This window comes from Eptesicus fuscus, chromosome 19, assembly GCF_027574615.1.
Source record: "Eptesicus fuscus isolate TK198812 chromosome 19, DD_ASM_mEF_20220401, whole genome shotgun sequence".
Lineage (NCBI taxonomy): Eukaryota > Metazoa > Chordata > Mammalia > Chiroptera > Vespertilionidae > Eptesicus > Eptesicus fuscus.
The window spans coordinates 1,612,760-1,629,419 of NC_072491.1; the positions used below are offsets into that span (position 1 = coordinate 1,612,760).

Consider the following 16,660-nt stretch of genomic DNA (forward strand, 5'->3'; position numbering starts at 1 on the left):
TCGCGCAGCTGGCGCCTCAGAAAGGTCAGTGCGCGGAGTCCGCTAGACTGAGGAAAACCGCCCTGGAGGTGGGGTCCTTCGGTCAGCGCACCGTGGTAGGGCAGTTTGTCTGGAAGGAAGCAAACAGGATGTGAGCTCAGTTGTCATGAAGGTTCTGGAAGTGAAGCGGGAAATTATAAATGGAATGCATATGGCTGTCTCCTGATGCCAAGTCACCAGAGGCGTGCTCCCTCCGCCGCAGAAGGAAGGCCAGGCTCGGGCTCGTCACCCAAGGCGCCCGAACCTCGTGTTCCCAAGCAGAGAACCTACCGGGACAGGTTTAGGATTGAAGGTTATAGTTGACGGAGATAAGCATGCACATGTGATATTCCCCTGGGCACCGTGCTTCCGAGTTCCAGGTGCTTCATGCGTGGGAAGGGGCTGCTGTCCTTAGCAGGCAGCTCCCACCACAAGGGCTCCGTCCTGTGCATGAGGAGCTGCTTGGGGAATGTCAGCTGCTTACCTGAGCCCAAGCGAACGCCTTCTGCACGGGCTCCCTCGCCCTTCCTGCTCCCGCCTGCCCCCGGAGGACACCGGGGCTCCACCCCCGCCCCGTGGAACTGCCACCCTCCCAGGGACCTCAGGACGTCAGGGGAAGGCAAAGTAGCTCTCCCAGGGAAACGCAGTTCAGGGTCGGATGTTGAACGCTTTTTATCTTGGTACTAAACATCTCAGCAAGCTGTGACTGTTAGCTTCCTCAGCAGATAACAGAAAATTCACTTTCTAAAATTAATCTTCTAGCTTCCAAAGGAAAATTGCCTATTAAATGGATGGCTCCAGAGTCCATCAATTTTCGACGCTTTACCTCAGCTAGTGACGTGTGGATGTTTGGTGAGTATTGTGACGAGCTCTGTGTCTCTGATTGTTCCCCGCTCTCCTGACTGCGCTGCGCCTGGGCTCCGAGCAGGTGGGGGCGGCCTCTTGGGCTCCTTGGGCAGATAGTCGTGGAGCTGCGCACGCCAGCTTCCAGGTGTGGCTTCTGCGGCGACCGCTGCTGGTCCCTTCCGTCACTCTTCCCTTGCTTCCCCTGCCGTGCTTCTGCGCCACAGGGCGGTCACCTCTGCTTCCTTCTCTCCGCGCTCTGCCATCTCGGTCATGCCTTTCTGTGATGGACTGAGTCCCTCTGGCTCTGATTGTCCCTCAGACCCGGGGACCTGAGACCGCGCTTCCTCCTCTCCCCTGGACTCTCCTCCTTCCTAACTTGTCTCAGGGCTTGAGGTTTGACCCTCGTCTCTGTGGTCCTGCCCCTTCCGTGTCTGCTCTGTCCCTTCCCGCCCGGTCCTCCTCCTGCTGGGGGTCCTTGAGCACCTCCCAGCTAGTGCAAGGGGCTCTCCGAGCCCACACTGCGCACCCCTGTGACTCCTCCCACCTGGAACACCTCACCCTGGACTCCCCCAGTGCAAGCTCTGTGTGACCTCCAGGCCAGCTGAAATGTCCCTCTCCGTGAAGCTTCCTGTGGCAGGTGTAGCGTCCCGACACAGGACTCCCTGTCTCCGCGTCTTCCGCACTTTCCCTGTCCTAACGCTCACGTGGAGCTTGCGCAGTCTAATGTGTGTCTTCTCTCTGCTGGTGTGTTCATGTACCTTTTCCTATAAATAAAAATAACTTCATCTATATCAAGTGTGTGTCCTTGTTTTCTTCTCTTTACTTGCTGTTGACTTAGTAACCATCTAGTGCTCTCACTGACACCAGGTTCGGGAGGGCCTCTTCAGCCAAATAGGAAGTAGTCCGGCAGGGTCAAGAAAGGCTCTGGGGCCCGGCCGGCGTGGCTCAGTGGTTGAGCATTGACCTATGAACCAGGAGGTCATGGTTCAATTTCCTGTCAGGGCACATGGCTGGTTGTGGGCTCCATCCCCAGTAGAGGGTGTGCAGGAGGCATCCGATCAATGACTCTCATCATTGATATTTCCATCTCTCCCTGTCCCTTCCCCTCTGAAATAAAGAGAAGAAAATATTTAAGAAAAAAGGAAAGGAAAGGGGAAGGGAAGGGAAGGAAAAGAAAAGAAAAAGGCTCGGTCCCAGGACCTCGCTCGTTAGCTGTGCAGCTAGGGAGCAGGTTACTTACGTTTGCAAGGAGAGTCCGTCCTTCAGAGATTCTAAATGCCTGTTTCTTTCACATTTTAACGTTCCTGGAACTGGGCTGTGTGCACGCCAGGGCGTGGAGTTCTGCGCGGGGGTTGCGGGGCCTGTTTTCCTGTGGCTGCTTTGCCTGCACTCGTGGGACCTGGTCTGTTCTGTGCATGTTTCCTTTCGTGTCTGGATGAGTTGGAAGAGCTTTTTGGTGAGACGAAAACCATGCTGAGAGCTGACAAAGGCTGTATCATCATGTAGCTGGCAGCATCCCCCCTCCTTAGTCATATACAATAACGGCGCACCCTGCAGCCCGTGGCGTCTCAGACGTGAGGACATGCTGTGTGTACAGAGAGGGAAGGTGTGAGGATTGAGGATGACGCGCACATCGAGGAAGGGTGTCCGCGGTGTGTCATGTTCTCAGAAAGCGAGGCCGGTGCCAGTGTTTCCGACAGTGCTGTCCTGGTTCTGATGAGCGAGCCGACGGCAGCGCGTCTGTCTTACCGCTCTGTGCTTAGCCTTTGGCTCATTCCAGGGTCGCAGTCACGTGCTCTGAGAAGATGCCGGGCCTCCCCTCAGGGACGGACCATTTTAGGAACTGCAGATGTGGGAGGGAGGCCCAGCTCCCCTCCGGAGGAGGTGCACAGCGTGTACTGGGCGTAGAGAGGTGTCCCGGGGGATCGGGAAGAGCTTTGTAGAAGAACCCGCAGGGGTGCCTCGAGAGGAGGGTTTGTGAAGAAGGAAGTAAAGGGGCATTAGGTCGGAGAACTCCACTCGAGCAAAGGCATGTTTGTGGCATGTTCAGGGTGGCAAGATCTCCAGGGGCCAAAGTGCCGGGTGCTGACCGGACGCCACCAGGAGAGAGCCGCCCTCCCTCCTCGCCGGGCTCAGTTCCCTGGTCCTTCCGGGCTGGTCCTCATTTTCAGTTTTAGGTTTGGTTCATTTGTTTAATGGAAAGGTGAGTGCCCAGTTGTTCAGCCGATCCTGAGAAAGTGTGAGATTCTCAAGGGAAGGTTGTGAGGAGACTTTCTGAGGTTGATGGTGGAGTGTGTGGACGAGACGTCCCAGGCGCAGTGACTGACGTGGGTGAGCCAGGAGACCGGGCCGTGTGCACCGAGTCCAGGACAGACCACAGCTCGAAAGGGCTCCGAGTGTCCCCCTGCAGTGCGGCAGCGCGGGGCTTCCGCTGTGCTCATCAGCAGGTTGCACTGGCGAGCGAGAGGCTGAAACCCATTCCGCTGCCTCTGAGCTTGCTTTTGAGCTGTCCACCAAGCCGGGAAGTGGCCCTGCACTGCCAGGCCCTTTGCCTGTAGGGGTTTTAGACAAGAAAACCTCATGGAAAAGTTACGGTTTTTTCCTTGGTAATTTCATGTTTCGTTATTCACATTATATTAAAGTAGTGTTGCTGTTCTTACAAGAGCCCATCGAATGTGCTTTATTGAGCTGGTGCCACATCACACAGCTGGTGGTCTCGTGCTGACTCTGAAGCGATCCTGCTAAGTCCCCTGTTCTGTTCTCATCCCATTCCACAGGTGTATGTATGTGGGAGATACTGATGCATGGTGTGAAGCCTTTTCAAGGAGTGAAGAACAATGATGTGATCGGGCGCATTGAGAATGGGGAGAGATTGCCAATGCCTCCAAATTGCCCTCCCACCCTCTACAGCCTTATGACGAAATGCTGGGCCTATGACCCCAGCAGGCGGCCCCGGTTCACTGAGCTCAAGGCTCAGCTCAGGTAGGAGTGGGGGGAGAGAGGGCCGGGCTGGGCAGGCTCCGCTGCTCCCTGAGTGATAGCAGTCACGGTCGCTTGATCAGTGCGTCAAAGGCTGACCCTGTTTCCTGGGCAAACATAATTTTGAAACTTACTTTGCATTTATTTATACCTTGCAAGAGTCTTAAGTAGATTACATCTTCACATCTTCATAAACTTCAGATTATGTTGAAATCTCTCCCCTAACTTCTCACTGACTTCGCATGGCATGCGAGCTCCTCTGGAATGCCGCCCTCGCTTGCCTGTCCGGCTCCTCTCACGTCAGCCCAGCCCGCCCCCGCCCGCGTCCCGCCAGCACCGCTCCCTGCCTCTTCGCAGGCTGTTCTCTCAGAGGAGCCCCCCTGCCTTCGCCCGTGAACCGGTTCTGTCTTTAGAATCCAGCCCAGAGGCCACCTCCCCGAGGAAGCTTCCCCCATCTACCTGCCCCCAGGAGACAGCCACTCCTCTGGTGCCTTTCCAGAACTCCTGTCATCACATCGAGCAGTCCGCATTGCCATTCCGCCACCAGTTAGCGGCTCCGGCTTTGTGCCAGGCACTGCCAGACCCGAACCTTCAGTGGCTCCCCGTCCCCGAGAGGCCCGCTCAGGGACTTGTTCGTGTGCCGAGCGCCGGCCGTCTGCACAGAGGCGGCCCTGCCCGGCCTGGCAGTTCCTCGTTTGCCTGTTTGTGTCTCCAGCCAGACTCAGGCTCTGGGTGGGCCCACCAGGTCTTACTCGTTTCTGTGCCCCGGAGCTTCGGACCAGGCGCCCATTACGTGCTCAATAAACAGTTGCCTAATTGAATGGAATTAAGTCTAGATTAAGACTTAATACTTTAATAGATAAGATATTTTAATATTATGCATATGCATGGGGAGCTTAATTTTATAACCAACCAGTGCCATGGTTTATTGTGAGCTGTGTCACCTGTTTCATATTTGGGGTGCTTCCTCGAGGTTATGTGAGATTTTTTCATTTGCTGCCATTTAGTCTTTTTTCATAAAAAGTAGTCAGTATCAGGGTCCAGAAGGCCCTGAGCTCATGCAGCCCAACCTTCCCCAGGGCCTGAACCCTCCCTAACCATCTATAGCCTCCCCTCCTCTCATGCACTCAACCTGCTGGACAAGTTTCCTGAGAGGAGAATTCAGGCCCCTGGGGAGAAAGGGAAGGGCCGGCCAGGCAGCAGCTGATTGCTGAGCGCCTGCCTCTCTCAGCTGGGCCGCGCCAGCGCACAGCCGCTCGCTCCGCGTTCCACATACATGGCGGTCTTCACTCCAGACGGCCTGCTCCGGCCAAAGCTTCCTCATTTTCCTACGACTTAGGTGCACGGCCTCACCGCTGGGGCTGGATTCGAACGCGCTTCCTGTTGTGCTCCGAGGCGTGTTTGTTCCTCCTTGGTCTTCCCCACAGCTCACAGGTTCTGCCCTTCAGGGTCTGCCCTCCGGTCCCAGTCCCACCTGCCCGCCTCCCTGGCTTCTTGCCTCTTGACCTGCGTCCCTGCCCCTTCGCTCTGAGCAGAGAGGCTTCTCCTCGGGCCGCTCCGCTCCGTCCTCCGGGGTTCTTGGCAGCTCTGGCTTTGCTCCTCCTCCGCCCTCGTCTGCTTCTGGCTCTGCTGCCTTTTCTCGCAGCCCCTCCGCCTGCATTTGAAGTCGCCGCTGGCCATCACGTTTGTCCAGAGCAAAGCTGTGGCCTTCTTCTCTCGGTCCCTCACCTTCTGTTGTGACAGTGGGGCCTTTGTCTTCAAGTCCACCTTGGGGTCATGGGTAATTCCTCGCCCGCCCATCAGCTGACAGCCGGAGGCCTCCCTGTGGCGCCTCCAGCCCCATCCTCCTGCCCGCTCCTTCTCCGCTGTCCTCCTGACTGTCCTCCCGTCTGCCCAGGAGAGCTCGTTAGTCCGTCTCCTGCAGCCTCGCTGTGGGACGTGACCCTGACTCAAACGGGATGGCCTTGACCTGCCAGCTCTTTCCGTCCTTTTTCTCACACTGTGGCCAAGCTAACCCGCCTTCTGGCCTGGACCACCTCCTGCCCCTGGTGACCCTGCCTGTCCCTCTGGGCTTCTCCTGTGCTGGCTCTTCTGTGACTTCCCGGCTAACTCACCGCGGCCTCGGAGTCTTGCGAGCACTGTTCTTCTTGTCCCGCCCCCCATGTTGCCACACTGGCTGCAGCCGCGTCCGGTCCCACAGACACTGAGCACCTCGTGCTGAGCCTGGTGCTGGTCACTGGGGCACGATGACCAGAGCACTTTTCCTGCCCTCGAGGAGCTCACAGTCTAGTATGTCTCATCCCCTACTAGACTGAAGCTCCTTGAGGACAGGGATCGTCATACTCACCTCGGTGTCGCCCGCACCTCCAGGCCAGGAGCCTAGGCGGGAGGGGGTCACACAGCCCCGAGCTCACCCTGACAGTCACTTAAGGCCTGTTCCTTGGTAAACGAGCCCAGACACTGCCAGCATGGCTTTTTAGAACTAAATATAACTATTTTCAAACACTCACACACGTAGATATAAGATACCTAGACTATAATTTATGGATATCTTCCTGTGCACAGTTAGCACAGGCCATTGAAAATTAATTTATTCTGTATCGTCCTGTATTAGTCAGAAATTAAATTTAACTTTGTAATTGAAAATGTATAATACGGCTACCAAAAAGGCCAGTGAAATTTATAATCTGCTAGCTTGCTTGGTCACTTACATGTAACAGTGTATCACAGTAATTAAATAGACTTTACTGAGCTTTTAAAAAGTTTTATTATATTCAAGATGCTTGCAAAGTAATAAGTTTGGAAAGTCCTTACCTCAGGGCAGTTAGTAATGTTTCCCAAACCCCATCCTCCTCGTCTGCCTTAAGAGAAAGGGCTGCAGAGAGACTCAGCAGGGTGCCTGCCAGCCGCCGCCCACCGTGGGTCATCTGTGTGCCCTTCCTCGCGTGAACCTTGTCGGGCAGACTCATGAAGGGCTCGGTCACACTGTCGTGGGCGTGTCTCTGTGACTCAGAGTCTGTCCTTCCATCCTGTGTCTTACTCACGGTGTGAATGCACCGCGATGCGAATAAGATGGACCTGACGGACTCCGTCCGCGGAGCACGGGCCGGGCCTCCGTGAACGGTTCTCCACGTGTTCTCTGGTGTTTCTGTGCTGTGACTGACAGCTCATACGTGCACTACTTTTTAATGAAAACGTTGCTTAGTCGCTGATAAGCTCAGTTAACTTTTTATAGCCACTGTGCCAAGGACACCACCATAAACGGCTTTCGTACCTGCCCTTCGGGAGCGTGTGTTCCAGTCCCGCTCCAGCAGCGCTCTGCCTGCCTCCGCGGTTCCTGCGGCATCGCCGTGGCCGCGTCGCACCCCTAGGGAAAGTTCGAAGTTGATGTGCTTCCTTAAACCCGTTTAGACAAACAAGGGCAGCAAACAAAGAGAATTATCCACTTACAGCTTTATACCATAGTTTTTATATTTTTAACTTTTTATTGACATACAAAGATGTGAACATATAAACATGCCAAGAAGTAGACGGCTCATTAGATTTTCACAAGCAGGCACACACAGACTGTAACCAGCATCCAGAACGAGACCGGCGCTGCCAGGCCCACCCCCCAGCTGCCCTCCCAGTCACGGTGCGCCCCAGGCTCACGACCGCGGCGGGCTCCCCTGCCTGAGCGTCACGTCAGTGGGCATTCTGTGCGGGCTTGTCTGTCTGGTGGTTTGCTCAGCGTGGCACTGAGATGGGCCCTGTCCGGGTGGCTGTGCTGCATGCGCGTGGCTGTGGTGTCCGTGGGTGGCTGGCCCAGCTTCCCCGCTCCACTGCTGGGTCCTTCCAGTTTGGGGCTGTTGAGACTCTTGCTGTGTGAACTTGACGATGGGCGTCTCTTGGTGAGCACGTGTTCAACAGTATCAGTCCGGTGTGTACCCAAGAGGCAGCCGTGTGCACAAGTCTAGTCAGTAGGTGCCGCCAGTTTCCAAAGGGGATGCGCCCACAAACTCAAACACTCGTTCTCCAGCCCCAGCGTGTTAACCCGGGGCCGTCTCTCCTGGCTCCAGCACGCGGTGTCCGCCGGGAGGCCGGCCGGAGGAGCTGAGTGGTGTGCAGGCAGATGACCTGAGCTTTTCTGTCCCAAAGACACTGGCCGGTGAAGTATCGGCCTGGAAGGGCCCGGGATGCCGAGTGGGTCTCCTGTCACTGAGCCTGGGGAAGACCTTTTGAACCAGCAGCGTGTCCGCTGATACAGGTCCCCATCCGCTCCCGTTAAGGACTAGTCATGAACTTGAAAACCGGTGTTTACTGAGCGCTCTGTGGGCCCGGCGTTGTGTGTGACCTCGACACGTGGTTTCCTCTTTGTCCTCACAGCCCTGGAGATGAGGCGGCGGCATCGTGCTCTGTGCTGAGACGGGTCAGGCAGCCGACCGCGGCCGGGGCTGGGTTCCAGCCTGAGCCCAGGGCCCGAGCTGGCGGCTCTGCTCTGCGCCTTGGTTGAGACATGCCTGGAGGTTGAGTGCTCCACCTTATGATGTGACGGGTGAGCACCTGTTAACGTTGGTTAGTTAACAAGGAAAAAGAAGAGCCCGCCAGCGTGGTTCAGTGGTTGACCTGAGAACCAGGAGGTCACGGTTCGATTCTCGTCAGGACACGTGCCCGGGTTGTGGGCTCCATCCCCAGAGGGGCGTGCAGAAGGCAGCCCATCAAGGATTCTCTCTCGTTGTTGATGTTTCTATCTCCTCCTTTCCTCTTTGAAGTCAATAAAAATATATTTAAAAAATAAAATAATTTTTAAAAAGGAAAAGGAGGAAAACATACTTTACAAGGAATTCCCACAGTGGGTTTTCTTACATTTGTTTGAGTGTCAACCAGACAAGACCCCAAAAAGAGTGGCAGCATTCCTGGCGTAGGCATGGAGGCCCCACCAAGGACTTCAAAAGGTGACCTGGTCTGTGTGCCGGTTTCAGAACGTTTGTTCTCTTCCTGACGTTTGTCTCGCTGTCACAGCCGTGGCCTCTGGGTCCCAGAAGTGGGGGAGCGGTTCGGAAGTGCTGGGGAGGCCCAGTCTGCCTGCGGTGACTTGAGGCGAGGTGGCGGCAGTCGTGTCATGCCAGCGTGTGGCCAGTCTGTAGTTACTGGCTGTGGATGCCTCCTGTCTGCGTGATACCAGCCCGTCTACAGCTTGGGGCGGGGGGGGGGGGGGGCGGTTAGTTATTTTAACTTAACATCCTCACGTTCCCTTCTTTGCTTTATCGAACAAAGCTGGCCTCAGGGCTGCAGCCACAGACTCACTCGTACAGCGTTTTTTTCCTATTACACCTCAGTACCACACCCAAGGGAAGGTACACAGCGGCTCAGGGCACAACTCTTCCAGTTCATCTGTGAGGCTGCCAGTTCAGGCCAGTGCACCTTTAGGGTAAATGGTGTGTGCGCGCCTCCTACAGAAGTACAAGCTCAGAGAACACCCCTGAGTGTGGAGGTGAGAGTGCCGTGCCCTGTATGGTGAAGGTTAGAGTTTAAAGGCTGCGTGACCTTGGGCTGTAAGAGCAGGGTCACAAAGCCCACCTGCACCTGGCGCTCAGGGGGAAATGAAATCACCGCGGCTCCGTGGCGCACACAGCTGCTCTGGTGGCAGAAGTGACGACAAGGCGCTCTCTGAAGACCCAAAGGGACCTGGGCCGGTAGAGTACAGAAAAGTGAACAGTAGCCGTTCTAATCGGCTATTGGAATTGGAAAGTGTTAGCTGTTGCTACCCACATACCCCAGTACAAAGCCTATCTGTCTGACATTTTATAGATGTTTTACGGAGACGTGGATTTAAAAATGTTAATATGTGAACAGCATCTTATACAAGTTCTTTTATCTTTTTCGAGTCTTGGTTTATCCTAAAAGGTGGACTCTGAATTTAAAGCTCTATGTTTGGTTAATGACTCGAAGTTTCTTGTACTTCCTTGCTGTGTGTGTTTTTTTAAGTGGTTTTGTATTTGCTTCCAAAATTCCTTTCAGAGGTGGAGTTAAACGCCTCCTTAAGTCATCGTAACCGTGTTTCCTTCTCACTGCTGTCCTGCTGGGGCCCTACAGCGGCCTCAGTTCCCCGGTACACATCTGAGCATGGCCCCACCTGAACTGGAGGCTCTGTTTTTGTTCTTGCTCCTTCGCCTTCCAGTCATAAACGTAAATAGTAAATCTAAATTCAATAGGAATTTAATGTAAAATTTAAGTTGTTTCCACTAAAAATTATGTCCTAATTGTTTCTCATCTAAGGATGATTCTTTATTTAAATTCTTTATTGTTTAAAGTATTACATAAGTCTCCTTTTTCCCCCATTGACCACTGCCTGGCCACCCCCACTCCCCCTTCTGTGTCCATTGGTCATGCTCATATGCATGCATACAAGACCTTTGGTTGATCTCTTACCCCCTCACCCCCACCTTTCCTTATAGTTGGACAGTCTGTTCAATGCTTCTATGACTGGTTCCATTTTTGTTCATCAGTTTATGTTCATTATATTCCACCAATGAGTGAGATCATGTGAGATTTCTCTTTCTCTGACTGGCTTATTTCGTTTAGCATAATGCTCTCCAGGTCCATCTATGCTGTTGCAAATGGTAAGAACTCCTTCTTTTTTACAGCGACGTAGTATTCCATTGTGTGGATGTACCACAGTTTTCTAATCCACTCATCTGCTGACGGGCACCTAGGCTGTTTCCAAATCTTAGCTATGGTGAATTGTGCTGCTATGAACACAGGGGTGCATATATCCTTTCTGATTCGTGTTTCTAGTTTCTTGGGATATATTCCTAGAAGTGGGATTACTGGGTCAAATGGGAGTTCCATTTTTAGTTTTTTGAGGAAACTCCATACTGTCCTCCACAGTGGCTGCACCAGTCTGCATTCCCACCGGCAGTGCACGAGGGTTCCTTTTTCTCCGCATCCTCGCCAGCACTTGTCGTTTGTTGATTTGTTGATGGTAGCCATTCTGACAGGTGTGAAATGGTACCGCATTGTTGTTTTGATTTGCATCTCAGATGATGAATGACTTTGAGCATGTGTTCATATGTGTCCAGGCCTTCTGTATGTCCTCTTTCGAAAAGTGGCTATTTAGGTCCTTTGCCCATTTTTTGATTGGATTTGTTTATCTTCTTTTTGTTAAGTTGTACGAGTTCCTTATCAATTTTGAGATTAAACCCTTATCGGAGATAACATTGGCAAATATGTTCTCCCATGCAGTGGGCTCTCTTGCTTTGTTGATGGTTTCTTTCACTGCACAGATTTATACTTCTCGTTTCGATGTAGTCCCATTTGTTTATTTCTCTCTAAGGATGATTCTTACCCGTGCTGGTTTCAGCCACACATGGGTGTTCCAAGCTGTGCAAGTGTGTCTTATAGGTACACCGCTTCTGGCTGTGGTTCTGTGTGAAGTCAACAAATTCCTAGTGAGATTAACCAGTTAACTGCCACGCATCCAAAACGGAAACCATCTTCACACGCCACCATATTTTGAATTTAATTTAAAAAATAAATTTGCAATAAATATTATAAAAACAATATTCTTGAATATTTTTAGCTGAAAATTCTCACAAAAAATGATTTTAAAATTGGTCAGGCTGCCACTTAGGGAAAACATTTTTTTTTTTTTATATAGAAGTGCGTGGCATGTGGGTGAGGTCCCCCGCTTGCGTCGACAGACACTTACGGCGTACAGTGGGGTAAACGTGCGTGTAATAAGACACGGTCCTTTGTCCCTGTGTGGCTTCCCGGGTCACCCTCACATGCATCGCCGTGTGAGTTTCTGTTGCCCGTTCACTCAGCAGCCCCGGCCGTAGAGCAGTCTGGCTTGCCCTGGCTGTGCAGCGAGCCCAGCGTGGACCCCAGACCCGGCCCCTTCCTCCGGCCTCCGGGGCCACAGGGCCTCCCTCTGGGTGTCGCGTGCGCTGTGTGCGTCCCCTCGCTTTCTCACCTGTAGAGAGACCTCTGACCAGGCGAAGCTACGTCTCAGCTGTGGCCTGTATTTCACTGTCACACGCTGCCCCGGTTCCCAGAACCCACAGTGAAACCCTCTCTCCCAGCAACCACTGCAGTTCTTCACGGCTTGTCTGCCTGTCACCATTCATTCTCCCTCTAGTTTTCAGCTGTTGTTCGTTCCCTTCACTGAATTCTGTCTCCAGGTTATTATCCTCGGAGCCGTCAGGGAGGAGAGGAGCAGACGTGACTATCTCCCGTCCTCTCTCGGCTGTGGGGGATGGGGTCGAGGTGGTCCTGCCCCGTCAGCGTGCGGAGGGACAGGGAGGTGTGCGGGGGGAGAGGGAGGTGTGCGGGGGGGGGGGGGGGGGGGGGGGGGGGAGGCAGGAGAAGCACAGGCTCCGCGGCACTTACAAACCACACGCCCCTGCAGCCTGCGGGGAGGAGAGGAGTCCTGGGCTCAGGCCCCGTTCTTGGCTGAGCGGAGTGAGACAACAGCTCATCTCCTCACCTTTCTCCGAACCCCACGTCTGCTTGTGTTTGCATGGTGACCCAGGCTGACGGAGCCGTGCGTCACTCTCAGCCTACTGAGAGTTCGTCACCGTCCGCCACGGTGTGGACAGCCCGCCCGCCGCAGCCCTTCCCGCTCTGTTTGTTCGGACCCTCACACAATAAGGTTCGGTATTTTGTGTCTGAACACATGAGCGCCCAGTCAGTCACCGGTCACCGACGCTATACTTTCCGCCCGGAAGACAAAACGGGCTGGCGCTTCACGTGTAAAATAGTCTTTTTAGGGAAAAAATACTTTATATTTAAGTCCATACAGTGCTCTGCACTCTTTCCGGAAGACCTTGGTTAGTTGGCCGGTTGGTTAGTTGGCCGGTTGGTTGGTTGTCAGGTCCAGCCTGACGATTGAACCGGGCTGAGGTAGGGAGGTGGGATTTGAGAAGAGAAAGAAAGACAGGACAGTGGGATTCGGGAGGTCCACAGCTCTCGAGAAGCTCTGGCAACTTTTATTAGTAATACAGTGCTTTTTATACACAAGACACTAAGCAGGGAATCACAAGGAAAACATTCTTTGTTTCTCTGAAATCACTACTGGAGGGATAAGTTGAAGGACAGGTCTCTTGTTACAATAAATCTCACTAGCTGGTACATATTTCTTGGTCAGCCATGAAAGTAGCTCTTATCCTACTGATAGCAGTCATATAAACAAACCTGGGAAAGCTCTGGAGGCAGGGGCTGCTCTCGTTATACTGATTAGTTGCCATCCAAACAGGCCTGGGAAATCTGTGCGGGTAGGTGCCAGCCTTGCTAGCCCCTACAGGTGCAAGGACCGGGTCAGCTTACAGCCCGCTCCCCACAGTTGGTTAGTTGGCCGGTTGGCTGGTTGGTTGGTTGGTTAGTTGGCTGGCTGGTTGGCTGGTTGGTTAGTTGGCTGGCTGGTTGGTTGGTTGGTTTTAGCGAGTAGTTAACTCAGCTGGTCTCAGATGGCAGACTCTCTCCACGGTGTGGGCAGCAGCACATTTTAATTCCGTCCTCTTAGCCTTAGCTGGGCCTCTTGGAACCTGCCTTATAGGTGGGTGACTCAGGTCAGCTAGAGATTGGGGCAGAATTTATACTCAGAATTTGAGGAACCCTCTGCCTGGCTCTCTTCTTACTGGGATTCCCCCTCACTTCCCCCTCCTGTGGTGACTCACGCTCTGGTTCTTCACACCAGCAGGATCGGGCCTGCTTCTGGCTGTGGCCTCTGAAATGTGGGCCCGCCCTGTGCCGTGGCCTGCCCCCATGTCAGCTTCCCAGACTCGCCGCCGGGGGCTCTCCTGTTCCCCCAGCCACTTCCTATGTCCATAGCCCCTGCCTGCAAGAGGGTGGTCACATCGGAGTGCTCGAACGTGGCAGATACAAAGAGGTCACCATCTTAAAGGGAGATTTCAGTAGAAATCACTCTTAATAATTTTGAGATGGGTAGTACAATGAAACAAACGTACATTATTTCCGACAGTCTTAGATACCTAACAAGCAAAGAGAGGCAGTGGTTTTAGTGCATCCGTGAAACGAGACGTCGGTCTGCCCGGCCTGTCTGTAAGGGAAGAGGCGCAGAGGCCGAGGCTGCCACCCCGGCCGGGGCACTTCCCCCGGGTCAGCCCCTTACAAACATGCCATCCGTCCCGGCTCACGCCGGCTCCAGCCTCGCGCTGTGCTAGGTCAGCTCCATTCCTCGGTGCTGAGGCAGTGCTGGCAATGAGAAGAGATCATGTTTCCAAACTGACGTTCCCATGAACTTGCCAAAGCAAGCCATTTCCCTCCTGGCTTTTCCCTTCCCGTTTCTTGCTGCAGTTTCTCTGGACATTTTTCGGATTAGCCTGAGGAGCTGTGGATCCAGCCTGATGCCTGTGTCCACAGCAAATGGTGTGATGTCACCATAACAGATGTTGAGGTGACCAAAGTCCAGTCTTCTACAAAAAAACTCATTCAAGCAAATTACATTTAAAAGAAGAATGTTGTAGGGTTTTAGTTTCAAAGAAGAGTAGTATTCTCGGGGAAAATACGACCGAGGGAAACAGATAAAAGCACGGAGCCCCCTGGGAGCCTGTAGGCAGGCCAGAGGGAGAGCTGGAGGAACTCCCGCTCCCTTAGGAGTGGGACTCTTTCCCACGCTCGTCTCCGTCCGCGCTCCGAGCGGTGGGAGGGCAGACCGGACCCTCCTTTATGATGAGGAGGCAGGTTGCAAGGCCAGGCCGGTGTGCCTCACGCACGGCCCTGTGTCCTGGAGCCCGCAGAGCTGGGACTGGCCGTGTCAGTCCTGGAAACAAGGAACCGATGAGACCACTCTCTCGCTCTCCATGAAAATGCCTTCAAAGTGAAGTCATGTTTTGTTGCTCCAGAACGGAAATTTAATAAGCCCTCCCCGTGCCAGCTCGCCGAGGCCCCGAGACCAGGCCTCGCAGGGAGGGAGTGCTGCGGCCGGAGACTGCCCCAGAGCGCCCTCCGGGCCCAGGGCGGCCCTGTCCCTGCCTCGCGGTCTTTGACGACTTCTGTCAAAGCCGGGGGTGAAAATAAGACGGACGTGGATAAGTACTCCCTCTCCTCACGGCCTCTTCCTGGGTGGGACCTGTGGATACCAGACAGTGCCGGCTGTTCTGATGGTTAAGTGAGTCTTGGCTTTTATTGTTTCATCTGCTTGCAAGTTTGAGATAGAGCCACGTCCCAGGGAAGGAGGGAGGGCGCCGTGCCAGTTCCCAGGAGGCAGCTCCGAGCGCCCGGAGAGCGTCTTGCTACTAAAAATACTGCCGTTTGGGAAAAGACGTTTAAACCTGACCCCTGACATGCACATTCTGGCTCCTGCTCTGGTGCGGCAGCGGCTGCTCAGCGCTCACAAATGTCCCCGCGTGCCCCGAGTCCACCGGTGGGATCGTGTCCACTGGGAAACGGGCGTCTCGTGGGTCATGTATATTCCTGGCCGCTCTGAGCAGCAAAGCGTGGTTTCTCAGGGGCGCCGTGCTGTTCGGTGTGAGAATGCAGTGCTGAGGTCGAGGGAACTGGCTCCCCGTTGTCACTGTGTTCTTGGGGACGAGGCTGGCCTGTTCAGTGGAGGGACATTGAAGTGACTGTCCTGAGCTGCCACACAGCTGATGAGAGTGACGGCCGCGGGGAGCCCCCCAGTAGACCCACAGGCCGAGCGGGGGAGGGGGGTGGAGGTGGGGTGCTGAGGGGCTGGCAGTGGGTTCAGACAGCATGTTCGGGAGCGGAGAGCGGGGGAAGCGAGGTGGTGGAGACTGGTGGACGGAGCTGGGGAGGGTCTGTGGCCGGGACCTCTCGTAAGCTGCGTGGTTTTTGTGGGCACAGTGACTCCATTTCACCAAGCATCCCGCGTGCCGTAACTTCTCCTTCCTGAAAGAGCATGTCGCACGTGGTCTTACCATAGTTTGCTTGGGTTTTCCTCACTTGAAAAAAGGACATTTTTTTAACTTGTTTTTTTTTCTTGATTTTTGTGGACTTTTCAGTTGTCTTAAACAGTAGTGTTTGGAAATTCTGATTCCCGGGGTCCGTTATTTATTTTGAGGGTCAGGTGATTGAGAGAGGGTGGCTCCTTTGGGGCCAGTGTCTCAGGCTGGACCCCTGCTCCATGACCCTCTGGCCACCAAGTGCACAGGGAGCTGGGCGCCGGGATCTGTGGGGATCCGGGCATGTGGGGGCAGGATCGGCCTAGTGGGAGCCGAAGTCAGGCGGACAGTCCCGTTCACAGAGCATCTTACCAAGGGTGACGGCGCCGGGGCCCGAGGGTGACGCCGTGTGTTTCCTCGGTCACGATGACCGAGCGGGGCAGGAAGAAACCAGAACCCTGTTTGAGGAGGTGGGACCTCCCACGGAAACAGGAAGCAGTCCCTTTCCTTAAAACGCTCAGCGGTGACAGTCTGCTGCCGGGCGCTGGGAGCTGGCGGGGTGAGAGCATGCTGCTTGTCAGGCAGGAATGTCTGTCTGAGCGGCGCACATTCCCACAGCAGAACGGGAGCGCTGCAGTGACCTCACTCCATGAGTAATTCTGGGCGCGGACTCCCTGCATCCACCAGGCGGCTGCATTCCTAGAGCTCAGCCTCGCAGGCTTGTAGGAGAGCCGATTGCCATCGTAGGGACGAAAGAGTCAGACCTGCCGCCCGCTGAACCCGGGGGCCCGAGTGCAATGGGCAGGGGGCAGGGGCTGGCTTGGCGGCCTTCGGGGTAGCTTCTGGATGGCAGAGAGCAGGATCAGGCCGCCGCACAGCCGGCACAGAGGAGTGTGGGATGCAGCGAGGCCCTGAGTAGGCGAGCAGTGGTAAGTAGGGTGCTGCTGTTGTAGGCGGGGGCACGGCACCAGGCG

At 54.5% G+C, this 16,660-nt stretch overlaps 1 protein-coding gene and 1 non-coding gene across 4 annotated transcripts in view; both read left to right on the forward strand.

Moving 5' to 3' along the window:
* The window catches only part of PTK2 (protein tyrosine kinase 2), an 81,876-nt gene that overhangs the window by 41,924 nt on the left and 23,292 nt on the right, over positions 1-16,660 (forward strand). For all 3 annotated transcript variants that reach the window (XM_028132801.2, XM_054708716.1, XM_054708715.1), the window contains 2 exons: positions 781-870; positions 3,642-3,846. In XM_028132801.2, coding sequence (XP_027988602.2) covers positions 781-870; positions 3,642-3,846 — 295 coding nt within the window. The remainder of the gene's footprint in view (positions 1-780; positions 871-3,641; positions 3,847-16,660) is intronic.
* On the forward strand, positions 6,102-6,182 carry MIR151 (microRNA mir-151). The gene has a single exon (NR_129159.2). It is a non-coding gene; the product is annotated as a microRNA mir-151 (primary transcript).